At 45.1% G+C, this 27,892-nt stretch overlaps 2 protein-coding genes across 4 annotated transcripts in view; both read right to left on the bottom strand.

Annotated features, from left to right (window-relative positions):
- The window catches only part of LOC144508453 (acyl-coenzyme A diphosphatase NUDT19-like), a 424,531-nt gene that overhangs the window by 286,577 nt on the left and 110,062 nt on the right, over positions 1-27,892 (bottom strand). The gene's annotated exons all lie outside the window — the stretch shown is intronic.
- The window catches only part of LOC144508449 (engulfment and cell motility protein 2), a 182,548-nt gene that overhangs the window by 54,920 nt on the left and 99,736 nt on the right, over positions 1-27,892 (bottom strand). For both annotated transcript variants that reach the window (XM_078236372.1, XM_078236371.1), the window contains 5 exons: positions 19,698-19,776; positions 6,987-7,037; positions 6,169-6,291; positions 2,265-2,393; positions 442-546 (listed from right to left, as the gene is read on the bottom strand). In XM_078236372.1, the coding sequence (XP_078092498.1) occupies positions 442-546; positions 2,265-2,393; positions 6,169-6,291; positions 6,987-7,037; positions 19,698-19,776 (487 nt within the window). The remainder of the gene's footprint in view (positions 1-441; positions 547-2,264; positions 2,394-6,168; positions 6,292-6,986; positions 7,038-19,697; positions 19,777-27,892) is intronic.

Here is a 27,892-nt window from a genome sequence, read left to right as displayed (position 1 = left end):
GCCTGTAAGATTGTACATTGCCACAACAACTCAGATCTCTTGGGGCACTGGATGGCCGATGTAGATCAGATTGGTGCCAAAGTCACAGAATTCAATCCCTGTTCCTGCCTCCTCACCCTCTTCACAGTGGAGGTCGTGGCCTTTCATGGACAAGGGCCCGGAGTTCTACAGAGCCGCAGAGACCCCATTTACACACCTCCAACCTGTGCTGATCTCAGTTGGGCTAGCAGAAGGCCTGCCAAAGTTTTGCTGAGAGCATCTGGATGCAAGAAAATATGTTAAGGCTCCGGTACTGCTGGAAAATGCACGTTTGGATGACAGGCACTGCCTCCCACAGTCAAATGGCACATGCGAGGAGCAGCAACTGGGCTGCTAACATTGGAGCTGCACCCAGCTGAAGTGCTGGCATGAAATCTGTAAAGACAGCATGTGTTTTCTTACCCTGATGTAGGTGTCCTGATGAACCTTGGCCAGGTACAGCATATTGTCCAGTGCTAGCATTCCAGGAGGAGTCTGGGTAAAATCCAAGGCTGGATTAACGTGACTCTGTGGGGACGAGGAATAAGGGATGAAGCAGCATTATTTACAATCTCCAATTGGTGCTGAAAATACAAAAGCAGTAGGCCGAGATGGGGCAACGATCTCGGGTTGTAATAGAACTAGGATAGATGTCAGGAGCAACATTCCCATTCATTTATTTCAAGCGCATAGGCAATTTCTTTAAGCAGGTGATTCCTTTCAATCTCTTGTGTAAAGGGCCCAACTTGATTGCGGCCTGCACAGGGACTTCTGAGTTGCTGCATGGCCGCAGTGCTTTAAGTAAACGTTAGTGAGGAGGTGGTTCTTTTCCAGGAGAACAGTGGACCAGTCAAACAGACTGCTGATCCACCAGATTCCTTCAGGCGAAGGCTGAATCTGTTTCTGGCTGGGGTGGAGGTGACCTTCTACAAACAATGGGTGCTACATAGCATAACTCAGGGCCAGAGTGATCTCCTGCAATAGTTTTGATTGCCTAAAAGGTGTGGGAAAGAAATTTTCCCAATTTTCTTTTTCCTCAGTTAACCCGCATTTTTAATCGCAGTTTATGGGACAGGTTGGATGGACAAGTGGGTCCGTCACAGTATGTGCATTTAGCAACAGATAGATGTTCAAATTAAATTAAAATGTATGTGCAAAAGCTATAGTACTCTGGGAACAACAAAGAGTGACTGAAAGCAAGCAGTCTATCTGCACTGTGCAAATCGGAGCTCATGTGAGGAAGTAATCCTAATCCAGGATTCTTATGGCATTTGCAACTGTTGGTGTAGCTTTGAGCCACATAGGCTAGGAAGGATGGGCACACAAAAGAAAACCTCAGGGCTACAGGGATAGAGCAGGCTTTCTGGACTGCTCCATAGAGAGCTAGCAAAGACTAGATGGGCTGAATGGGCCACTTCTATGACCTGCAGTATTGAATTGGGTCAGCTGGGATGTCACAACCGTACCTCCACCACTTGCAATGGTGGGGAGGAGATTTGTTGCTCTTGATAGGCAGCCATCACCCCTGCAATCTTACCCCTAATGGTGGAAAGTGCTTGTATGGTCAAGTTGTCTCGATTGCACTGTTCCCATGATAATGAGCACTGACAGGCAGTTCTGTCTAGGATCTAAACCAGTAATTCCTAAACCAACCACGGGACTGAAACTTCAGGAGAAGAGAAAATTGGAGGGCGAGAGATGTAGGAATCTGTTCCCGGCAGTGCAGCTTGGCACCAGGAATGGTTTCATCCCTGCCTGAGTGAGCTGAGCAATTTTGTTTGTGCAGAATCAGCAGATAAAAATGTAAATTTTAGCAGTAGGGATTGTACAGAGAGCTTGCAAACAAGGTGAATGTCACATGTAATACTGGGGTGAGAGTCAGCAGGGAGGAGGATATTTAGCAGAATCATCAGGCTTCCACCATCATGAAAAGAAGCTAATAGCTGGCATCCTGGATTTGGAATGCAAATTTGGCAAGTCTACTCTGACAGACCTTCCGCAAATCTAATGCCTGCCATTTTTAAATGGTGGTTGTCTCAGGCATGATTGAGTGTGTGGGGCTCTGTGCACACGAGCCTGGTCTCTGCATGGGACTGGAGCGTGATGTCATTTCTGTGTTTCAGTGGTTAGTGAACTTGAGGTCGTGTAATGACCTACATTCCTAGTTGTAAATTCGAGGAGAGTTGCTGATTACTCCTGGAAAGAATAAACTGCTGTAGATCAGGAAGTAGAAATATTCGACATACCACAAACCCCAGCATTTTATAATCCCTCGTGTACATGGCTTTCCGCTTCTCCAGATTGCTGCTGCTGTTTGGGTCAGATTCAGCATCAAAGGCAACTCTTCGCAGTTCAAATATGATATCCCTTTGAGCCTATGACAAACAGTCAAGAAAGATTAAGTTTGAAAACCACGAGAAGAACAATTCCCCAACCATTAACACTCAGAGTCACAGAGGTCTACAGCATGGAAACAGGCGCTTTGGCCCATGCCTCCCTAAGCTAATCCCAATTGCCCGCATTTGGCCCATATCCCTCTATACCCATCGTACCCATGTAACTATCCAAATGCTTTTTAAAAGATACAATTGTACCTGCCTCTACTACTACCTCTGACAGCTTGTTCCAGACACTCACCACCCTGTGTGTGAAAGAATTGCCCCTCTGGACACTTTTGTATCTCTCCCCTCTCCTTAAATCTATGCCCTCTAGTTTTAGACTCCCCTACCTTTGGGAAAAGATAGAAATAGAACCATAGAAAATTACAGCTCAGAAACAGGCCTTTTGGCCGTTCTTGTCTGTGCCGAACCATTTTTTGCCTAGTCCCACTGACCTGCACTTGGACCATATCCCTCCACACCCCTCTCATCCATGGACCCGTCCAAGTTTTTTAAAAATGTTAAAAGTGACCCCGCATTTATCACTTTATCCGGCAGCGCATTCCACACTCCCACCACTCTCTGCGTGAAGAAGCCCCCCCTAATACTCCCTTTAAACTTTTCTCCTTTCACCCTTAACCCATGCCCTCTGGTTTTTTTCTCCCCTAACCTCAGTGGAAAAAGCCTGCTTGCATTCACTATCTATACCCATCAAAATCTTACACACCTCTATCAAATCTCCCCTCAATCTTCTACGCTCCAGGGAATAAAGTCCCAACCTATTCAATCTCTCTTTGTAACTCAGCTTCTCAAGTCCCGGCAACATCCTTGTGAACCTTCTCTGCACTCTTTCAACCTTATTTACATCCTTCCTGTAACTAGGTGACCAAAACTGTACACAATACTCCAAATTCGGCCTCACCAATGCCTTATATAACCTTACCATAACACTCCAACTTTTATACTCGATACTCCGATTTGTAAAGGCCAATGTACCAAAGGCACTCTTTATGACCCTATCCACCTCTGACGTCACTTTTAGGGAATTCTGTACCTGTATTCCCAGATCCCTCTGTTCAACTGCACTCTTCAGAGTCCTACCATTTACCCTGTACGTTCTTCTTTGGTTTGTCCTTCCAATGTGCAATATCTCACACTTGTCTGCGTTAAATTCCATTTGCCATTTTTTAGCCCATTTTTCTAGTTGGTCCAAATCCCTCTGCAAGCTTTGAAAACCTTCCTCACTGTCCACTACACCTCCAATCTTTGTATCATCAGCAAACTTGCTGATCCAATTTACCACATCATCATCCAGATCATTGATATAGATGACAAACAACAATGGACCCAACACCAATCCCTGCGGCACACCACTAGTCACAGGCCTCCACTCAGAGAAGCAATCCTCCACAACCACTCTCTGGCTTCTTCCATTGAGCCAGTGTCTAATCCAATTTAGTACCTCCCCATACCTGATCATGGATAAGGATAGATCTGGTCCTCGGGTTGAAGTTCTGAACTGGAAAAAGGCCAAATTTGATGAAATGAGAAGGGATCTGGGAAGTGTTGATTGGCACAGGCTGTTCTCTGGTAAGGATGTAAATGGAAAGTGGGAAGCCTTCAAAGGAGAAATTTTGAGAGTGCAGAGTTTGTATGTTCCTGTCAGGATTAAAGGCAAAGTAAATAGGAATAAGGAACCTTGGTTCTCGAGGGAGATTGTCACACTGATTAAGAGGAAGAGAGAGTTGTATGAAATGTACAGGCAGCAAGGAACAGATCAGATGCTCGAGGAGTATAAAAATTGCAAGAAGCTACTTAAGAGGGAAATCAGGAGGGCTAAAAGAAGACATGAGGTTGCTTTGGCAGACAGAGTGAAGGAAAATCCAAAGAGCTTCTATAGGTATGTTAGGAGCAAAAGGATAGTGAGGGATAAAATTGGTCCTCTTGAAGACCAGAGTGGTAGACTGTGTATGGAACCAAAAGAGATGGGGGAGATACTAAATGGCTTTTTTGCATCCGTATTTACTGAGGAAATGGGCATGGAGTCTACGGAAATAGGGCAAACAGGTAGGGAGGTCATGGAACCGTTACAGATTAAAGGGGAGGAGGTGCTCGCTGTCTTGAGGCAAATCAGAGTGGATAAATCCCCAGGACCAGACAGAGTATAAAGCTCTGTTTGTGAACAGAATTCCCACTCACCTGAAGAAGGGGCTAAGAGCTCCGAAAGCTTGTGTGGCTTTTGCTACCAAATAAACCTGTTGGACTTTAACCTGGTGTTGTTAAACTTCTTACTGTGTTTACCCCAGTCCAACGCCGGCATCTCCACATTCTGTCAAGAAGCCAATTTTGTATCCATTTAGATACCTCACCCTGGATCCCGTGAGATTTAACTTAATGCAACAACCTACCATGCGATACCTTGTCAAAGGCCTTGCTAAAGTTCATGTAGACAACATCAACTGCACTGCCCTCATCTACCTTCTTGGTTACCCCTTCAAAAAACTCAATCAAATTTGAGACACATGATTTTCCACTCACAAAGCCATGCTGACTGTCCCTAATCAGTCCTTGCATCTCTAAAAGCCCGTAGATCCTGTCTCTCAAAATACCTTCCAACAATTTACCCACCACAGACGTGAGGCTCACTGGCCTGTAGTTCCCAGGCTTTCCCCTGCAGCCCTTTTTAAACAAAGTCACAACATTTGCCACTCTCCAATCTTCAGGCACTTCACCTGTGACTATCGATGATTCAAATATCTCAGCTAGGGGACCCGCAATTTCCTCCCTAGCCTCCCACAATGTCCTGGGATATACTTCATCACGTCCCGGGGATTTGTCTACCTTGATGCGCTTTAAGACTTCCAGCACCTCCTTCTCTGTAATATGTACACTCCCCAAGACGTCACTATTTATTTCCCCAAGTTCCCTAACATCCATGCTTTTCTCAACGGTAAATATCCTTCAGCACAAAAGACCAGCATCAGATCAGCTCAAGGTATGACTGCACTATAGTGGGTAATATATCAGGACTGGAGACTTTTAGTTATGAGAAAAGGTGGGATCATATACATGCATACACACAAGCACACACACACCTGGAGAGTGCCAAAGATGATACATTACAGCAAAGTCAATATATCTTGAAGTATAACAAGTATGCAAACATGAATGATTTCCTCTGCTGGTTCCCTCCCCTCTCTGATCAATATATTTATATTAAGAAACGAAGGTGCAAAGGCAAGACTTTTTTCAACTAGGTATCACTGAGACTCTTCAGGGTAAACAAGAAGCTAAAATGGATTACGAACTGGTGACTTTTAAAAGCTGGAGACTGTCAGAGAGAAAGACAGAGGGAATGATGGATGCCACAGTTTTTTTAAAAAGTCCTGGTCAAGGAGTGAGACGATGGTAGGAGACAGTGCAATCCGACACAACCTACCCTCCTGATCATGTTGTGGTGTGCTGTAGCTCTCTGCTTATCTCACTGTATGAAGTCTCACAACACCAGGTTATCTCACTGTATCACAGGACTAACAGTGTGCAACAAGAAAAGACCATTTGACTTGTCAAACCCCTTTGGTCTGCCTGGCTGATTAGAACACTAGCCTTAGTCAAGGCTCACTCCAGGATTTGAGTACACGATCGAGGTTGGTACTCCAGAGCAATACTGGAGGGAATGCTGCACTGTTGGAAGTGTCATTAAACTGAAACAGGAAAATGAAATGAGAGGGAGCGAGACTGTAATAATACCATAATGAAATCCATCACTGACCTGATCCTGAGGGTCCATCTTGGTCATCATTCGCTCTTCTAGAAGGTTAAAGGTCAGAACCTGAAGGACGTACAGCTGATGGGCCATTTCAGTTTTGATTGGACGGTTTCCGCGAATAATGTGCTACAGAATGGAGATGAAGATGTTCAACATAAATCCATTGGGAAAAGAATGTGCATGTGCTCAGAAAGAAGCCTGGACTGTTATAGGATTAGACAGAGCTGCTGTACCTTGGGCAAAGACAGATCTATTCCTGTAAGGAACCAGAGTAAAGCTGGTTATTACTCCAGGAGATGCGTTTTCTAACCGTATTTCTCAGGATGGCAAAGCGGGCATTTATTGCCCTTGGCTGGTTTCTAAGGTTTGATACAACTGAGTGGCTTGCTGGGCCACTTCACTCAACCGTTAACCAGGTTGGTGTGGGACTGGAGCCACACAGGCCCAGACTAGGTAAACAAGGCAGACTTCTTTCGCTGAAGGGTAAATGCAAGCCAGTGAACCAGCTTCATGGTCACTTTACAGATGCCAGCTTTTTATTCAAAAGTTGAATTCAAGTTTTCAAACTGAGATTTGAACTCCCATTTTCTGGATTAGGAGCCAGCTCTTTAACCATGGCAGTCATGTCCCCTTCCAAAAAGGAGGAAGTGCTCAATGCTCCACACTAGATGAAGCTGTTCGTTTTCCTTCAGACATGCTCATGCTCGAGAGACCGTTGATTTCCCAGAAGTGAATGTTTTTCTATTGATAGAGAATATAAAATGTTATTGAATATGATTGAATGCAAAACGTTTGAGCTTTTGGCCTTTTCCTGTACTTACGTTTAATATTATGGACCGCAGTTGCTTCTGTGCCAGGATATTGGACATCTCCTGTGGGGACACAGCAAGATTTAGGCACAGTCTTGGCTCAGGTACCGAACAAACCTCAACATCACTTGTATAATAACAGAAAATGCTGGACATACTCAGCATCTCTGGAGACAGAAGCAGAGTTAACCTTTCAGGTCAAAGAACCTTTCATCAGAAATTAAAAATCGACATCACTGTTTCTCTCCACAGATGCTGCTGACTGGAGTGTTTCCAGCACCTTCCGTTTGTATTTCAGACTTCCAGCATCCGCAGTCATCTGGCTTTTGTAGTTACATCACTTGTCATGTCTCAGTCTGGACTGGCACACCACCTGCAGGAAATTTCTTGTATTGCAAGCAAGATTCTAACCTTTGTGACTTGGTGACAACTTTTACCTGGAGCTGAGTATCAGAGCAGAAGGAGGACAATTAGTCCTTCGAGCCTGCCCCACAATTCAACTGGATGGCTGATTGACACCTTAATTCCATGGCCTAGGGCTCAGCTCCTCCCTCTGTGACTGGATCCTAGATTTCCTAACCCACAGACTGTAGTCAGTAAGGATAGGCAACAATATCTTCTCCATGATCATCCTCAACACCAGTGCCCCACAGGCTGTGTCCTCAGCCCCTTACAATACTCCTTATACACCTATGACTGTGTGACCAAATTCCTCTCCAATTCGATTTCCAAGTTTGCTGACGACACCACCGTAGTGGGTTGGATCTCAAACAATGACAAGGAAAGAAATAAATAGAGAATCTGGTGAAATGGTGCGATGACAATAATCGCACCCTCACTGACAGTAAAACGAAGGAGATAGCCATCAACTGCAGGAAGTGTAGTGGAGGACATGCCCATCTATATCAACGGGGATGAAGTGAAAATGGTCAAGAGCTTCAAGTTTCTAGGTGTCCAGATCACCTGGTCCCTCCATGCCAACACCATAGTTAAGAAAGCCCACCAACGCCTCTACTTTCTGAGGAGGCTAAGGAAATTTGGAATGTTGCCACAACGCTCACCAACTTTTACAGATGCACCATAGAAAGCATCCTTTCTGGGTGTATTACAGCTTGGATGGCTCCTGCTCTGTCCAAGATTACAAAACTACAAAGGGTCTTGAACAAAGCCCAGTCCATCACGCAAACCAGCCTCCCATCCATTGATTCCGTCTACACTTCCCGCTGCCTCGGAAAAGCAGCCGGCATAATCAAGGACCCCACGCACCCTGGACATACTTCCTTCTATCTTCTTCCGTCAGGAAAATGATACAAAAGTCTGAGGTCATGTACTAACCAACTTAAGAACAGCTTCTCCCCTGCTGCCATCAGACTTTTCAATGGACCTACTTCGCATTAATTTGATCTTTCCCTACACCCAGCTAAGACTGCAACACCACATTCTGCACCCTCTCCTTTCCTTCTCTATGTACGGTATGGTTTATCTGTATAGCATGCAAGGAATAATACTTTTCACTGTATACTAATACATGTGACAATAATAAATCAAATCAAAAATCCTGTCTTGGTTGCATTAGCTCTTTATATTCTTGCTTGACTAAAATTTTAAGCTTTGTTCAGAAATTTTCAATTGACTCAGTAGCGCGCTCTCTCACTCATTCTCTTTCTCCTACCCCATCACATCCTTCGTCAAGACTAGGATGCTACTGGGACTTGATGGTTTGAGTTATAAGGAGAGGCTGAACAGACTGGGACATTTTTCCCTGGAAACGCAGGGCTGATCTTATAGAGGTCTATAAAATAATGAGGGGCATAGATCAGTCAGATAAGAACAAAGAACAAAGACAATTACAGCAAAGGAACAGGCCCTTCAGCCCTCCAAGCCTGCACCGACCATGCTGCCCGACTGACTAAAACCCCCTACCCTTCCGGGGACCATAATCCCTCTATTCCCAACCTATTCATATTCGTTCACTGCATATATACTTTGCACTTTTCTAAAAACATTTCGCTTATTAGAAATTCTCAAATAGTGAATAATTCTTCCATCTGATGTAAAATTCTGAGGTGATACAAGTATAACAGATCCTCCCCACCCCTCATCTTCCACTGTGTGCCTCAGGTCTATGGTATCTCTCACCATCTCAATTCAGCAAGACGCCTTTTTGTCCACAGCAGTGATATGTGCAAAGTCTCTTGCTGTGTTAACATGGTGGTTAGGCAATGTATCGCTTAGACTGGCAGAGGATCAGATCACGTGGACTCGCAAGTATAGATTTTGCTGTTTGGTTTCTTCCCCTGCACTGAAGACTGCTCTATGTGGATCTGATCGGTTTTTAATAGCAACTCACATTGGAGTCGATCCAACTCGATGCATCTGTCAATGGCCTCCATTGAATGTCTGCTGGTTTTAGCGTGGGTCACATTTCAAGTAATAGTCAGAGATCTTAGCAGTCTGTAGCCTGACATCATGACCACATGTACAGCTAGACATTATTCTTATAGGAGTTCCCTTTCTCCACCTCCATGATGCAGAGCTATGGACCTAGCTAGCATGTGGTGATTTCTGAAGTGTCTGCTAGACGGTAGCGAAACAAGGTGTCTATGCTCCTGACGGCAGACAATTAAAGGGGTGGATGCCACCCTAGCCAAACTTTCAGGGGCAACATGGCTTGATTTAATCCATGAGCCAGCTCGGTGGGCAATCAACACGGTTAAGTGATCATCACAATGCCATCAGGGAGCCAGGTTTCCTTGCACATATCTGAAACTGCTAAAATAAAAATATGGAGGCCTCAAATGAGATCAGAGTGAAGCTACAGTGTTGATAATAAAGAGCACACACAGCAAAGCCTAAATGCAGTGCTAACATTTTCTGGTTCATAGATGCCAAGGCAATGCTGGATGTAAATCTGGGCAGCTCCAGACGAAGGCTGGGTCATGAGTGCTTGTCCATGATCAGGTGATGGTGCTGTTGAAGCGCTCTCTGTACAAACAAAGGTAACCGGAGTCAAAGGGCACATCCATGACAGACTGACAGATCACTGCGTCTAAACAATGGTCTCATGCTGAGAACTCAGGAGGAGGATGAGGCTGGAACATTATTGTTGCATGAGGGATGGCCTGTGGAGAGATGTCGCAGTCTGGATTCAGATCAGTCCTCAGACATTCAGGCAAGAAAAAAAGTGATAGGTGATTGCGCTCCTTGAGTGCCTTGCAATGCTCCAGGCATACTGCCAGGCATGCACTGAGGTTTAGAGCCACAGGCAGTGAAATATTGGTACAACGTTTCAAAATGCCACCATGTCAAATTTATTCACAGTGCGCTGTGGTAGAAGTTCCCATTCCATAACAGAATGGCCACAAGCTCCAGAGGCAGTCTAGCCTGCCAACGTACAAATTAGGAGCAGACCAGTCGGGCCCTTGAACCTGCTCTGCTATTCAATAAGATCATTGCTGACCTGACTGCAACTTCACATTTCCACGTACTCCTGCGGCCCTGTATCAAGCCATCAACCCCCAGGATTGAAAGGCAAGAGGGACCGATCATGCTCTGCACACCACGTTGCGCATGACTAACACAGGAGTGTTATTAGTGGCATTTGCTACCAAATAAACCTGTTGGACTTTAACCTGGTGTTGTTAAAACTCATACTGTGTAACCCAGGAGGTCATGATGTGGAGATGCAGGCGTTGGGCTGGGGTAAACAGAGTAAGAGTTTTAACAACACCAGGTTAAAGTCCAACAGGTTTATTTCGTAGCAAATACCATTTGCTACCAAATAAACCTGTTGGACTTTAACCTGGTGTTGTTAAAACTCATACTGTGCAACACAGGAGGGACAGGCCTGGATCAGGAAGATATGCAAGACAGGTACAGCCTTGCAGAGTGGTGCGCAGAGCCCCAGGATTGTCTCAGACTTATGACTGGGGGAGAGGTGTGGGTGGTTAAAAAAAAAAAGAGGGATATACGTTTCCCTCCCCTCCTAAAACTTCCTCAGCAGAACCTTATTCCTCAATGTGTGAATTACAGCAGCTAGATTCTTTCAAGTTCCTTGAGGCACGAGGCGATAACCTCGAGACGTCATTTTGGAATTCCTGGTTATTGTTGCAGGCAGAAGTATCCATCTCCCTGACTACCCTGCCCGTCACTGCCACATTCCTTTTCACTTTCCACACTCTCCCTCCCGCGTCATGGTGCAGTGACCAGTTTTTTCATTTATCTTGCAGACTTTGCTTTGATCCACAGAGCAGCACTTATTGGATAAGGGGAAGGACCAAAGTTCCTCCAGCTTCGGAGGTCCCCTTATTGCCTGATTTAGAGTTAGCACCACCACCTAGGATTTACATTTCACACATTGTTGTATACTTGGTACTTGATCCTTTTTGTCTTGTAACAATACTGTGTCTTTAAGAAATCTGTCTTTCATGTTCCTTTTGCAGGATCAGTTTTTAGCAATTTTTTTGGATCATCAGTGCTGGTCTGTCTATAACCAGCATCCTGTATTGCTACTACAGCAACATCATAGCTCCCGGTTGCTAGAATGTTTGTTTTAATCTGGATTTGTGGGCAGCACAGTGGCACAGTAGTTAGCATTGCTGTCTGATAGCACCAGGGACCTGGGTTCGATTCCCAGCTTGAGCCACTGTCTGTTCAGAGTTTGCACGTTCTCCCTGTGTTTGTACAAGTTTCCTCCGGGCGCTCTGGTTTCCTCCCACAGTCCAAACGATGTGCTGGTTAGGTGCATTGGCCATGATAAATTCTCCCTCCTGTACCCGAATAGGCGCTGGAGTGTGGCAACTAGGGGGTTTTCACATAACTTGACTGCAGTGTTAATGTAAGCCTACTTGCGACACTAATAAATAAACTTGAACTTTTGTTTTTAGGGATTTCCCCTGGGGTTTTGCAGAGTAGAACTTGGTTAGGTTGATTGATAGATACAGTCATATGACTTGGTGGAGCAAGACTTACACAGGGAATTCAAACTTAGTTGCTGTTTAGATGTTGCTTCCGAGTTGAGAGAGCAGTGCCTCTCTTTCCCCCTTTCTGAAGTCTCGACACTGGGAACTGCCAGAGACTAGGATTACTTCTATGAAGTTCTGCTGTTTTAAGAAAATATAATTCTCTGAAAACTGCTGGAAATCTGGCACGACATGAGCATACTTGTTTTTTGTGCTAACTAATTCTGAAGAAGGATGCATGTCTATGGGGATATTGCTTCAAATTGGAACATTAACACCTAAGAATTTTACTTGGTCATGTTTAAGTATTTTGATTGGTAAAAGTTATGCTAATTATTTTTGTTATATTCTAACGGTGTTCTTGTTCTTAAATAAAGTTTGTTTTAATAAAAGCTTCCTAGAGGGTCAAGTGCATCATACCTGGAGTGAAACACCTTATGTTCACCACAATACCAAAATCAAATGCAAAAGTTGGGGTGTAGGCTAACAGCACAATATACCAAGTAGTTTCTGATCTGATCCCTAACAGTCTACATGATCCTTTTTGTCTATTGTATGAAAACTGATGTAAAGTAATACTTAGTGAGTCTGCCATTTCCTGGTTTTCAATTACAGATGTCCTGTGTGTGTCTTTAGGAATCTACATTATTCTTTAGCCACCTTCTTTCTTTTAACATTTTTGTAAAACGTGCTGATATCCCTTGAAATATTTTTCTTGTAATCCATTTTGTAGCTGTTAATATCCTTTAAAGTAGTAACATGTGCTGTGGATAGAGGGGAACCAGTGGAGGTACCGAATTTAGATTTTCAGAAGCCATTTAATAAGCTGCCCCATCAAAGGTTACTGCAGAAAATAAGAGCTGATGGTGTAGGGAGTAACATATTGGCGTAGATAGAAGATTGACTCGCTAACAGGAAAAGCTCGGCACAACATCGTGGGCCGAAGGGCCTGTTCTGTGCTGTACTGTTCTATGTTCTATGAACCAGGCGTCATTGCCTTATTGGCATGATGTGATGTGTGGTATGCCATAGGGTTCAGTGTTGGGGCCTCAGCTCTTAAATGACTTAGATCAAGGGGCCGATGGCATGGTTGCTAAATTTGCTGATGATAAAGCTAGGTAGGAAAGTAAGTGCTGAAGTGGACATAAGGAGGCTATTAAAGGATATAGATAGGTTAGACAAATGGGCAAAGATTTGGAAAATGGAAGTGTATAAATGTGGAAAATATGAAATTTCCATTTTGGCAGGATAAATACAAAAGTATATTGCCTAAATGAGAGATTACAGAGCTCGGAGATTCAGAGGGATCTGGGTGTCCTAGTGAACCACAAAAAGCATGCAGGTGCAGCAAGTAATCAGCAAAATTAATAGAATGTTAGTGTTTATTGCGAGGGGAATTAAATACAAGAATATGCTTCAGTTAAACAGGGCATTGCTGAGACCACATCTGGAGTACTATATAGTGTTGGTCTCCTTATTTAAGGAAAGATGCAAATACATTGGAAACAGTTCAGAAAGGTTTACTAGTTAATACCTGGAGTTGATGAATTGTTTGAGGAAAAGCTGGACAGGCTAGGCTTGTACCTGTTGGGAATTTAGAAGCGTAAGAGGCGACTCGAAAGGATGGACGTGGAGAGGATGTCTCCTCTTGTGGGAGAATCTAGTACTCGGAGCCACCTAGTTCCATTCTTATTAATTGTGATCAGAGAATTACTTTGCTATCGCTTCTCTTTCCATTCCTGCATCATTAATTCTAGTGTCACCAAGGATCGATCCTGCTCTTATTGCAGTGCCGCCTGCACAAACAACACCTTGATTTTAAATTTCTCATTGGAGTTTTAAAATCCCTCCGTGTCCTCGCCTCTCCCTATCTCTGTAAGCTTCCTCTGGTTCCATAATCCTTCAAGATATCTATACTCAAATTGTGGCCTCTTGGGACACATTATTCACACACTCTATTCCCTAGCTACTGACTCCATGCCACTCACTAACCCAATTTTAGTTATTCCACCATTGGCTGCCCTGCCTTCAGCTGCCTAGCACCCCCCCAAACTTCAGAATACCGCCCCCCCCACCCCCCTTTACCTGTCCCCATTTTCCTCCTATACACTCCTTTACACCCACTCTTATGACCATCTAACCCAATATTCTTTAGTGGCTTGGTGTGATATTCGGTTTTATAATGCTCCTGTTACGTCTTGGGACATTTTAAAGTTAAAGGTGCTATACAAATTGAAATTGTCATCATAATCTGCGAATACCAATAAGTGACCTCCAGCTTGAGGGGCTCTCTCCTGCATTTCCCATTTTACTATTTTGTCTTTGAATGAGGCCGGATCTATGCTTAGCTACTCCTCATCGGGGTAAAGGTCAAGAATGTGAGGCAGAGCATCATGTTTCAGTGACTGGCATTTCATGCTTGGTCACTCCCATCAGCAACAAATGGGCTGTCAAAGACAAGTGAAAAATATAAAGGTGATTTGGGTACTGTTGGTGTTGACACAGGTCTGTATTTAGGCAGACCTTGCTGACCAGGTCTTGCTGACATGCCAATTGACCAACAGCAAAGCCCGGTGAGATGTTACATCTCCGTTTGTATTGTGCTGCTACATTTGGTCACAGAACACCCGAGGCAGCCATTTAGTGCCTGTGGCAGTTCTTTGAAAGTGCAAAGTTGCAGCTGTACAAGAAGACAGCTCGCCACTGACTCGAGGGCAGTTAGGGATGGGCAATAAATGCTGGCCTGAACTGCAACTCCACATCCCACAAGAGAATAAATATTTTTTAAAAATCCAAACAATTTCTTTGCTCTGCCCTTTCCCCATAGCCATGCAATTTTTTCCCTTTTAACTATGCAATTCTAATTTGAAAATTACTACCGAATCTGCTTGCAAGCTCTTTCCAGATCACAGTAACTCACTGTATACTAGAATACTAGTCACCCTGGTGACTCTGTGTAAACAGTTTCTTGATGTGGAGATGCCGACGTTTGACTGGGGTAAACACAGTAAGAAATCTCACAACACCAGGTTAAAGTCCAACAGGTTTATTTGGTAGCAAAAGCCACTAGCTTTCGGAGCGCTGCTCCTTCGTCAGGTAAATGGGAGTTCTGTTCATAAACAGGGCATATAAAGACACAAACTCAATTTACAAAATAATGGTTGGAATGCGAATCTTTACAGGTAATCAAGTCTTAAAAGGTACAGACAATGCGAGTGGAGAGAGGGTTAAGCACAGGTTAAAGAGATGTGTATTGTCTCCAGCCGGGACAGTTAGTGAGATTTTGCAAGCCCAGGCAAGTTGTGGGGGTTACAGATAGTGTGACATGAACCCAATATCCCGGTTGAGGCCGTCCTCATGTGTGCAGAACTTGGCTATCAGTCTCTGCTCAGTGACTCGGGCATTTGGCCTCTGATCTTCGGGTAAGCGTTCTCCAAGGCGGCCTTCACGACACACGACAATGCAATGTAACCCCCACGACTTGCCTGGGCTTGCAAAATCTCATTAACTGTCCTGTCTGGAGACAATACACATCTCCTTAACCTGTGCTTAACCCTCTCTCCACTCACATTGTCTGTACCTTTAAGACTTGATTACCTGTAAAGACTCGCATTCCAACCATTATCTTGTAAATTTAGTTTGTGTCTCTGTATGCCCTATTTGTGAGCAGATCTCCATTCCACCTGACGAAGGGGCAGCGCTTCGAAAGCTTGTGTGGCTTTTGCTACCAAATAAACCTGTTAGACTTTAACCTGGTGTTGTGAGATTTCTAAACAGTTTCTTCACAGCTGTTTTATCAAAACTCTCAACAATTTTGAAAAGTTTCATGAAATCTCCCTTTAACCTTCTGTGTTCAAAGGAAAACTATGCCATCTTTTCATTTGTGTCCTTTTGCTTCTTTCGTTCCCTTTTATAGTTTCCCTATGGCACTTTGAGAGCACATAACTGATCAATGGCTATTGCCACATGTCCGGGACAGAGCATGGCCACTGGGTTCGTCTGCAACCAGGTTCGAATCATCCATTCAGTCCTACAGCACATGCCAACATATCAAGTCACATTCGCTCATCACCCCAATGCTCATGGACCAGGACTGCTATACATTTAAAATTCTCATTTTTTAAATCCCTGCATGGCCTCCCCTCTACCCAGCTCTGTAACCTCTTCCAATTCTGGCATTTTGTGTGTCCCTGATTTTAATTGTTCCCCCATTGGCAGCTGTGCCTTCAGCTACCTAGGTCCTAAGTTCTGGAATTTCCTCTCTGAAACCACTCACTCCTTATTTAAGATACTCCTTTAAACTTATTACTTTAACCAAGCTATTGGTCAACTGTGTTTTATGTGGCTGGCTCCTGAAAGGAAAACCCAGTAAAACTTGGAAATGAAAGATTCCAGTAAAATATGTCCAAATTGGTCTTTTAATATCTTAAACTGGAACTCCAGTGTTACAGATGCTAGTATTATTGATTTTTACTGAGTTTTGAACTGGTTTTTCCTTCTGTGGGACGTTTTATTACATCAAAGGCTTTATAATACATACAGGTTGTTGTCATTCCCACCTATTCTTTTATAATGGCAAAGTGGCACAGTGGTTAGCACTGCTGCCTCAGTGCCAGGGCTTCAGGTTCGATTCCTGGCTTGGGTCACTGTCTGCGAGTCTGCACGTTCTCCCCGTATCTGCATGGGTTTCCTCCCACAATCCGAAAGATGTGCTGGTTAGGTGCATTGGTCATGCTAAATTCCCCCTCAGTGTACCCGAACAGGTACCGGAGTATGACGACTAGGGGATTTTCACGGTAACTTTATTGCAGTGTTAATGTAACCCTATTGTGACTAATAAATAAACTTTTTCTTTTAATAAGACCAGCAATGTTTTGTTAACATTTTACGAGAGGAGCATTAGCAATCTTGGCTGACACCCTGGGTTCTAGGGATGAAAACCCTGAAAGGGAAAGGAAATGCAGACAGACTGCTTGGGAAATAGGATTAAATGAGAGTGCTGTGTGGTGGCAAAAGTTAAGAGTTTAAAAAGCTATCTACAATCCCCGAGAGTCAGAAACTCTATCGTAACCCCAAAGCAGAAAGAGATAATGCCGTAGAAATCACATTGTTAGTAGCTGGATGACAACAAACAGACTAGCTCCAAGACCAGTTGGGGTTTAACAAAGGATGTGGGAGTAGAAGACCACATATAGCAGCAACTATCCACAATACTACAAAGACATTTTCGACGTGCAGATGATGCTTGAGGAAGATAGATAATTAGGATTCCGTTACTGCCCGCTGGAACAGAAGGCTTGAAAATGACATGCGTTAATCATTACTTACTGTCAAAGGCAGATCGAGACCAGATTCCTCCCCTTCTGAGGAGGAGGGAAGGACAGACTGTCGGTTACAGTAGAGACCAAAGCAATAGCGTCACACCAACCGGCCGTATCCACAGAGCATGAGTTAGAGTAGCAACAAGAAGAGATAAGCGGTTAGTATGAGACAGGAAAGAGCACGATAGAGGCGAGGGGGTGTGCGGGAGTGGAAGGCTCATGTGCATCGTGGGGGCAATGCCAAATTCAGAGCCTCATGGGACACAGCTCGTCAACAATGGGGAATTGTTGCTCTTAGTTAAAGGGAGATGTGCGGGGGAAGTTTTTCACACAGAGAGTGGTGGGTGCCTGGAACACGCTGCCAGAGGTGGTGGTGGAAGCAGGTAAATTAGCAACATTTAAAAGGCATCTGGATGGGTACATGAATAGGGAGGGAATAGAGGGATACAGACCGAGAAAGGGAAGAAGATTTTTTTTTAAAGTTTAGTTAGGGCATCATGATTGGCACAAACTTAAAGAGCCGAAGCATCTATTCCTATGCTGTACGTTTCTTTGTTCTAGTCAGTGGGGGATTGGAATGGGAGTAAAACTCCACATTCTCCCACATATTCTCAATGACTAACATTTAGGAAGAATATTAAAGCCATGAAGTAGGTGGAGAAAAGATTCACCAAGATGATACCAAGGATGAAGCTTTACCTACAAGGAAAAAAAGGGTTCTTTTGATTGGAGTAGAGAAGGTCAAGAGGGAATCTGGTAGAGGTGTTCAAAATAATGGAGGATTTGGATAAGGTAAATTGGTGGAAAAAAATAGTAACTGTAGGGAATTTTAAGATAATCAAGAGAAAATAGAAGATATACACTCAGGGTCCCTTAAATCCTTCCAAAAACACTCTAATCAGAACCAGTGGTGGAAGCACAGTCCAATGTGGATACTAAAGCAGAAGTGGATAATTAGTTTAAAAATTAACATTTGCAAAGTCTGAGGGAGGGGGTTAAGCTCATTCAAAAAGGCACTTCTGCAAAACTGTTAGGTATGGAGTTCCAGGATTGTGACCTATCAATGAAGGGACAGTGATATTTATCCACATCAGGTTGGTGTATAACTGAGGGGCACCAAGGTTGCTTTGGGCGGCACGGTAGCACAGTGGTTAGCACTGCTGCTTCACAGCTCCAAGGACCTGGGTTCGATTCCCGGCTTGGGTCACTGTGTGGAGTTTGCACATTCTCCTCGTGTCTGCGTGGGTTTCCTCCGGGTGCTCAGGTTTCTTCCCACAGTCCAAAGATGTGCGGGTTAGGTTGATTGGCTATGCTAAAATTGCCCCTTAGTGTCCTGAGATGCGTAGGTTAGAGGGATTAGTGGGTAAATGTGTAGGGATTTGGGGTAGGGCCTGGGTGGGATTGTGGTCGGTGTAGACTCGATGGGCCAAATGGCCTCTTTCTGTACTGTAGGGTTTCTATGATTTTTTTGTCCTTGGGTGGCAGAATCAGGAGTGGTGTTGCTGGTTAATATAGAGGACTCAATATCATACAAAACTGAGTGACAAAAACCCAGACCAGACTTTGCTGATCTCAACCAGGGCAATGATACATGGGCTACCGTTGGCCTCAGCAGCTTTGGTCTAATAAAAGGGAAGTGAAAAGCAATGAGGATTCTGTTCACTATTCAATGAGCCTTGCTGATGAGAAGTCATGGACGTGAATGTCCAGCAGGAGGATAGGACTGACCTGCAATTTCACCTAGTGGAACAGTCCACTGACGTTTACTTTCTTTGCTCACAGGCAGAACATTGCTACCGAGGTGAGGATGGGGAGACCCGTATGCAAGCGAAAACTGTAACCCAGCAAATTGGAATTTCAAACCTCCCCGCAAGCCACCGAGACCTTGACATTACTCCAGTTCTGCTCTCTTGAGGATTCATTCCCCTCTACCTTTGACAAAGTAGAGTGCCTTCAGCTGCCTCGGTACTAATAGTCTGAAATTCTCTCCTTAAACCTCTGCACTCACTCTTGCTCTTTCCTCCTTTGTAAATGCTCCTTAAAATATCTTTGAGCAAACTTTGGTCACCTTTTCTAATGGCTGTGTATGTTGCTCGATGTTAATTTGTCTTAATAAGCTCTTTTTGGAATATTTTACCACATTATGGGTGAGTGAGATGGGCAAGTTGTTTCTGTTGTAGAGAGGAAAGTTGACAAAAAGCAGAGAGCAGCCATGAATGGAGGGTGGTTATAGTCAATAGCAAGCAGCAGAGTGGGCCCTGTTAGTAAGAATATTGCACAATGACATTAAACAAAGCAACTCTAATGGAGGATGTTTTAAGCTGATGGCAGTACAGGATTAAGCAAGCTGCTAGAGGGATTGGAGGAGATTATAGTGCAGAAAGTGAGATATCATGACAGAGAGAGGCGCAGAGAGAGAGAGAAACAGACAGAAGACTAACCTGCCTACGGTCCTCCGGTGCTTTCAGGAATAAAGCATTGATCAGCGCGATGGCATACGTCTGGATTTCCTGGTTTGATCTGTGGAGACAATGGCATTTCCAGAATTATTGACCATCTGAGAATGTCTTGCCATGACTTCATGTTGCGTTGCTCACTTTCTATCCCTCTATTGGATACACCAAACACTGGCAAAGCATCTCTACCACTTGTGTGAAGTTGTACAAACTAAGGAATAGCATGATGGGAAAATTGGTCATCTATTTGGTACAATATAAGCAAGGCTGACTCCGCATAACTTTAAGACATGCCTGACCTCTGTATAACCTGATAAGGCTGACTCCGCATAACTTAAGACGTGAATGAGATCAGAGAAGGTCAAGCTATTCCAAAATGCCTGACCTCTAAGGCCTGATAAGATTGATTCCTCATAACCTAGGGCTGTATGAGTAAATAAAACAAGATAAGGTCAGGGATGACGGAGTCACCGACCTTCTTCTGTTACATCAAAGGGCAAGATAAGGGTATGAATGATGAGACAAAGAGTTCTAGGAGGTCAGCAGGTTGTGCCATGGTTAATGATATTGCTTATGATTCTATTACTGATCGAATTCCTGAATAAGCTCTGGTCACGCAAACTGATAATGATTATGTATAAATACTGAACTGTTTCTTTCTGTAAGTGCGGACTTGAGGAGGAATTAGCAAGTTGTACCAACTGCTCTGAAATCAAGTTTCAGCCAAATACTGCATGCAGTCTTTCGTAAATAAAGGCTAGTTATTTAGTCAAAACAAATTTTGTTGAGTCTTTCTATCACAGTCAAGAAGCATGAAAGTTTCCACTTCAACATTTGGCGCTGCGAATACCCTGAGTGAATTCCGTGGGGGACTGAAGAAGTGATCGAGCCACGACCCTGAGGGAAGAGACAGACGCCGGCACAAGGTAAGATTCACCTTGGTCTCTCTCTCTCTCTCTCTCTCAGATCAGTGCTACGACCCCTCGTCCCTGACGGAGGACACTAACAGGTGACAGTATTCGAAACTAAATTGGACTGTGAGTAGAGTATTTAGGGTCAGGGACCCGATTGTGGCTAGCCTAAGGTCAGGGACCCCTTGATCTCGTTTTACATCCGGATCAGGGTTACACAGGCTTAGTTTGGGTCAGGGGCCCTGTGATTTGAATAGTTTGGGTCAGGGACCCTGTGATTTGACTTTGGTAAAAACAGTAAGAAGTTTAACAACACCAGGTTAAAGTCCAACAGGTTTATTTGGTAGCAAAAGCCATACAAGCATTCGGAGCCTTAAGCCCCTTCTTCAGGTGAGTCGGCTTAAGGCTCCGAAAGTTTGTGTTTACCCCAGTCCAACGCCGGCATCTCCACATTTGACTTTGGTACCAGGAATTCTTTTATTTAACATTTTTGCCAGGGGCGCAGTATACTGACATTATGGGACAGAGTTTAGACAAAACAGGGGGCAATTCTCCTTTGCTTTTTATGTGCTCTGAGTCCCCTGCTCAGGAACGTGATTTGCGTCGATTATCTGCTGCACTAAATAGTAAATTGGGTAGATATTTGGCCACTAGGCAGCACATGGAACTTGGAAAATTGCACTGCAGCAAAAAAAGCTATTTGGGCGGAAAATGCAGGTCCCAAGTGGAAAACTTTGATTTCAAAATGGAAAAAAAAAAGAATCGACTAGGCGCCACGAACAATCTATTAATGAGTTGGAGGGATAACGCCCGTAAAAAAGGGATTGATGAATGCGTGGACGGGAAACCAAAGGATTGGGAAACTTTAAAATTGGAATGTGAACTTTGGGATAGGAAGCATCATGCGATGAAACAACAGGGTAGGGCTCAGAAAGCATCGGGTGATGGGCTAGCCCAGCCTGCCTATCAGGTTAAACAACAGGAGGACCCTCCCAGTTGCTCTGGCATGCCGCTGTTTCCCTATTCAGGCGATACGGAGGAAGAGGAGGAGTTGACCCCCTAGACCCTCCCTTTATCCACCGCTCCATTGCCACCGTCCCAATTCCAGCCTCCCCCTTATGACCCCACTGCCACTGATCCCCCTGCATCACGCACCTGTTCACGAACACAAGTCCCGTATATGGAACAACCCTTCACCTCTCTCAATCAGGCTCTTCATGATATATCCCTCCAAACTAAGAAGGAGGCGGCTTTTCCGCCACCACCGCCCCCTGCAAATTATCCTATTAGGAGTCTCATCAACCCACGAGCTGGTGCTGCTGACAACCAATTCATTGAGGTGTGGCAGGCCTTTAAACCCCAGGAACTATGTTTGATCATGGCCCACTGTCCATCCTGTGAAGATGACCCAGAAGGGTTTACTGAATATTTGAGGCGAACTGCTACCATGTACGGTGCTACCGCACGGGATCAGTATGCACCGATTTATTCCTCACTTCCCCCGGAGTTAGGGGAGAAGTGGAAAAAGGAATTAGGCGCATTTAGTGCCGCACACCGGATGGAGGAGGATCAGCGCACTTTAATGTTCCCGGCGCTGAAACGGGCTCTCCGTAAGCCCATAGACATCTCCAAACTCCTTGACTGTAGACCCGCTCCTAAGGAAGATGGTACAGAATTTTTTGACCGCTTCTGTAGCATCTACATTCTTTACTCCGGGGATGATGCTTTTAATGACGAGAGACAGTCTCCCCACTTTAATGCGCTACTCATGCAGGTATTGCCTGACCGCATCGCATCCAGTATTAAAACTAATAACTGGAACTGGTCTGACAGTTCTAAATCTCAAATGAAACGTGCTGTTTCTTATTACTGGAGCAATGGCCGCGACCGTGAGGCCGGTCATAAAGACACTACGCCTTGAATTAAGTTCGAGTTTGTCCAACGGCCCTCTCAAAGAAAACCTCCTAAATATTCAACCGGTCAAGGATCTCAGACGGGTCCACATCACTATCGCCCAGATTGCACTGACCCTATGGGATTTGGTTGCTGCTCACATGCTGATAGCCCCTGCACCCCACGCACGGAGGATTTTGACTGCGCTCCTCCACTTCATCCTGTAGCCAAAAATAATGTCACTTGCTTTAACTGTCAACGAACGGGACACGATGCTAGGGATTGTCCGGCTCCCCGTCGACACGGTAGATCTCATCCCCGTTGACAGACGCCCTTCACCGCCTCTCGCCCCTACTGACTGGCCCGCTCTAACTTTCCGGTCCTCTCGGGGACCACTCCGACGAGCCCACGGCTACGATTTACGTCGAAGGGGTACCTATCCCTTTCCTGATTGACACTGGCGCGACTAATTCTACGTTAGACTTGACATTAATTCAGATGCATAAATGTCCCCTCTCTGGTCAGCATGTGGAACTTACTGGTTTCATGGGTGCGGGTTTATCCACTTACGAAGCCGCTCTCTGTTCAATTTGAGGGCCGAGGGTGTTGCATCCCTTTCACGGTTACCCGGGCCCTCAGTGTTAACCTGGCCGGACAGGATTTGCTGTGTCTCTTGCAGGTGGAAATTGTTTGCCTTGATAACAGCATAACAATATCAGTTATCCGCACGCCCCACTTCGAAATTTCACACTTTTTACTACTCCAGTGGTGGTCAGTTGATTTTGATCCCTCCCACTGATATACCTAATCCACATGTAACTCTTTGCTACGATCACACGGGGTGCTCGACTGAGTTGGAGACTATTTACCCGGACACCCTTGGAACTCTACTAACCATTACCTTTGTTGGCCTGGCTAAGGGGAAGGAAGGTTCTGCCTTTCTTGTTGAAGTACCCCAGGTACTCTGGCATCAGTCGGGACTCGTGTCACCTCACGTGACTCTTACTGTCGATGAGGGCTACAGTGCCAAATCCTTGGGATTTTTGGTAGCCGCCCTGCGAGGAAGGGCTGATCCTTTCTTTACCGGTAAGAAACCATGAAGGCACTTTAGAATATTTCCCCCAACCGTTTTGTTTAACTGGTACATTGGACCACCACCGGGCTGCCCAGTCTCCGATTTCCGAAGTCCCCGCGGATTTATGGGCGGCTTCCAAACATGAAGTTGGTCTTACTGATGTACCTCCCATCATTAAAGTCAAGCCTGGTATGTCCTTGCCCTCCATTTCACAGTACCCTTTATGCCCCGAAGTGGAAGAAGGAGTCTCGATCATGATCCAATCTTTCCTTCAACAGGGAATTTTGGTGCCATGCCAATCGCCCTGTAACACCCCGATTCTTCCAGTTCCAAAGGTAGGAAGACTGTCCGAATGGTGTTTGGTCCAAGACCTTCACCGTATCAATCAGATCGTGGAACCCTTACATCCTATTGTCCCGAACCCGGCTACAATCCTTAGTAATATCCCACCTGAAGCGACTGTTTTTATCCTTGTGGATTTACAACATGCCTTTTTTGCGATACCCCTGGCCCCTGAATCACAGTATTTGTGTGCCTTTACATTTAAGGGGAACCAGTACACTTGGACTAGGCTCCCTCAGGGCTTTATTCATTCCCCAACCCTATTCTCACAGGCACTGCACTCCCAGTTAGCGACATTAACACCCCCTGGGGATCCACTATCATACAATATGTTGATGATTTACTCCTTGTCAGCCCTGACTTCGTCGCTAACCAGCACGACACCGTTTACCTGCTCACCTGTCTCCATTCGTGGTGATATGTGATCCCGCCCACTAAAGTTCATAAAGTTCAACAGCAGGTCAACTTTCTGGGTGTTCTAATAAGTGCTACTGAACGTTCCCTTACTCGGGAACATATTACTCCCATATTACAGACCGCACTTCCTACCACGCCTAAGCAGATGAGAGCCTTCTTAGGACTAATGAACTTTTGTAGACAATGGATTCCGAATGTTACTGCCCATACTAAAGAACTTACTCCTTACTCCTCTCAAAATGCTCCTCTTAAGTTTGAACTACCCGATTCAGCAAAGCAATCTTTTGCCATTCTCAAGGACGCCCTGGCTACCGCCCCAGCGCTAGGGCGACCTCTGTATGACAGACCCTTCCAGTTATATGTTAAAGTTTTTGATGAATGTGCCACTGGTGTTCTGACACAAGAGCACGGTGACCAGCGTCGCCCGGTCGCCTATTATTCTACTAAATTGGATCCTGTAGCTTGCGGTCTGCCTCCCTGCACCCAAATTCTCACGGCTGTCCATTTGTTAGTGCAGGCAGCCTCTAACCTAACCCTTTACCGGCCCGTACAAGTGTATACCATGCACTCTATTGTGGCTCTCCCAACATCTCAGCAGACCCAGCATCTGACTCAAGCCCGCTTGAGCCGCTATGAGGTCTCACTATTGCAGAACCCCTACCTGTCATTTCATTACTGTTCTACTCTAAATCCTGCTGTGTTCCTCGAGCAGCCCCCAATAACCTTGTTGACCCACCACACGACTGTTTGCTTAGGAATCACTTTCTTACCGCGCCTCGCCCGGATTTAATGAACCGGCCTATTGAAAATCCAGATCTCATTTTTTATGTTGATGGCAGTTCCTCCATTTCCCTAACTTGTATCCCACAGTTGGGATATGCCACTGTGACAGACACTGAAGTTCGGGAAGCAGCTGCCTTCCAGACTCCTGTCTCAGCACAAAAAGCCGAGTTATTCGCCCTTACTAGAGCGTGTATTCTGGCCGCAGATAAAAGCGCCAATGTGTACACCGATTCTAGGTATGCCTTTGGCGTGACCCACGATTTTGGCCGCCTCTGGCAACAAGGTTTTCTCACCTCTGCAGGAACTCCCATTCAAAACGCTCTCTTGATCAAAAATCTCCTCGACGCTATTCAGCTTCCTCGTCAATTGGCCATTATTAAATGTGTTGCGTATACGAAGGGGGACACTCCTGTGCAATTAGGGAATGCCCGTGCTGATTCAGCTGCTAAGGCAGCAGCTGTTTCGGCCTCTGTGATTGTTCCCACTGGGGGTAATCAGGCTCTAAATCGGGTACCTGCATTGGGAACGAAGGGCATGCCAGAGATAACTGAGGTTCAACGTTTACAGAGGGACGCCTCTGATTCTGAGCACACACTATGGAAATCAATGGGGTGTTTGCACTCCTTGGCACGGGACCTCTGGCTTAACCCAGTTGGTCAAGTTTGTATTCCGGATTCTTTATTACCGGTACTTACTGACTATTTGCATTCTTGTACCCATCTCGGCAAGGAGGGAATGGTACAGCTACTTCTAAAGACTTTGGTGGCACCCAGATTTGAATACAGCAGCGCAAACGCGGCTGGATCGATGCCTCATTTGCATGAGAAATAATAAGGGTAAAGGCATTAAATGCCCTCCCGGAACCACTCACTTGCCAGATGGCCCTTTTGCCAGTATACAGCTTGATTTTATTGAATTATCAAAAGTACATTGCTATAAATATTGTTTAGTAATAATCGATGTGTTTAGTAAATGGATTGAAGCCTTCCCCACCACGAATTGTACTGCACATACGGTGGTGAAGTTATTGTTGACAGAAGTTATTCCCCGTTTTGGGGTACCCAAAATGGTGAGTTCAGATAATGGACCACATTTTGTGGCTTGGATCAACACTGAATTATGCAAAGCACTCGTAATTAAACAACAACTGCACTGCGCGTATCACCCGCAGGCAGCAGGAATTGTGGAAAGAGTTAATGGGGCTTTAAGAAAAATTATCTAAATTGACTGAAGAAACTGGGTTAAATTGGCTAAAGGTATTGCCCTTGGCACTGTTTCACATGCGGGTGACTCCACATTCGCGGACCGGACTGTCAGCTGCAGAGATAGTCTACGGTCGGCCAATGAGGACTCCCTGGGATGCCCATGAAAAAGCCCTGGAGGGAGTAGACCTCCATGTGATGGGGGAACAGATGCAGAATTATTTGAAGCAATTAACACTTTCTCTGAAGTTTCTCCACTCACAGGTGAAACAGGCACATCTCCCAGTGACAGCAGGGACAGCCACCCCTCGATATCCAGTGATCAAACCCGGAGACTACGTATTGGTGAAGAACTGGGACAGAAAGAAATTAGGACAATGCTGGAGCAGACCTTTTCAAATACTACTGACCACACCGACTTCCGTCAATCTTGAAGGACGTCCAAGTTGGATTCATCTATCCAATTGCAAGAAGATTGTCTCCAACCCGGATACGAACACAGGATGAAGATCTTCATTATATTTTTTGGACTTTCTGGACTATTTGGCCTTAATGGCCACTCGGTAGTGAAAAAGCGAACTACCCGGGGACTGCATGCCAATACCTATTTATATATGTCATATATTTATGCTGAAAAATTGAATGTAAGCAAGTGTTGGGTTTGTACCCACATCCCCGTCCATTCAAGGGAAGGAATACCTCTCCAATCCCTCCCATTCCAGATAGGAGAGACAGCCGAATGGATTCTGCGTCAAAACCGAACGGGGATCGGGGGAGCTATGATAGAATGGAAAGCAGCTGGCTATGAAATGACTAGGTTTTTGGCTTGGTACCAGCCTGCTTATAATCATGCCTTGCTTCCACCCTCCCTTACTCATTGCTTCTTGGAAGTACAGCAGAGAGGGAGAGATTCGCGAGAGGAGTGCTGCGGGTAAGCGCTTTTATTTTTTAACTTACTTTTTCGCGGGTTTTTTTTTTAAATATCTAAACCCGGAAGTGGTCGCGCAGGGAGGTCTGGGAGAGAGAGATTTTTTTTTTTTCCCCAATAAATTGGAACAGAGAGGAATCCCGATACTCTACACTTGTAGAGTATCCCACCCTCCCTCCTCCTCTAACCTAAAAAAAAAGACCCAGTGAGAGCAGGGCTTTGGAGAAAACAGGAGGAGGAAAGGTAAGTTTAAAATTTTCATTCACTTTTTTTTTCCCTGTGTGTTTAAAGGGGCAATTATGAGTGTGAGGCCAGTATGTTGTTCCCAATGTAGGATGTGGGAGGTCCTGGAGGCTCCTAGCCTCCCGGACGACCATATCTGTGCTGGGTGTGTTGAGCTGCGGTTCCTAAGGGACCATGTTAGGGAACTGGAATTGCAGCTCGAGGACCTTCGCCGGGTTAGGGATAGTGAGGAGGTCATTGACAGGAGCTATCGGCAGGTGGTCACACCGGGACCACGGGAGGAGGGTAACTGGGTAACAGTGAGGAAGGAGAAAGCTCGGTTGATGGTGAGCACCCCGGTGGATGTGCCCCTTAATAATAAGTACTCCTGTCTGAGTACTACTGGG

The sequence above is a fragment of the Mustelus asterias genome, chromosome 20 (genome assembly GCF_964213995.1).
Source record: "Mustelus asterias chromosome 20, sMusAst1.hap1.1, whole genome shotgun sequence".
Classification (NCBI taxonomy): Eukaryota; Metazoa; Chordata; class Chondrichthyes; order Carcharhiniformes; family Triakidae; genus Mustelus; species Mustelus asterias.
This window is presented reverse-complemented; position numbering and strand designations above follow the sequence as displayed.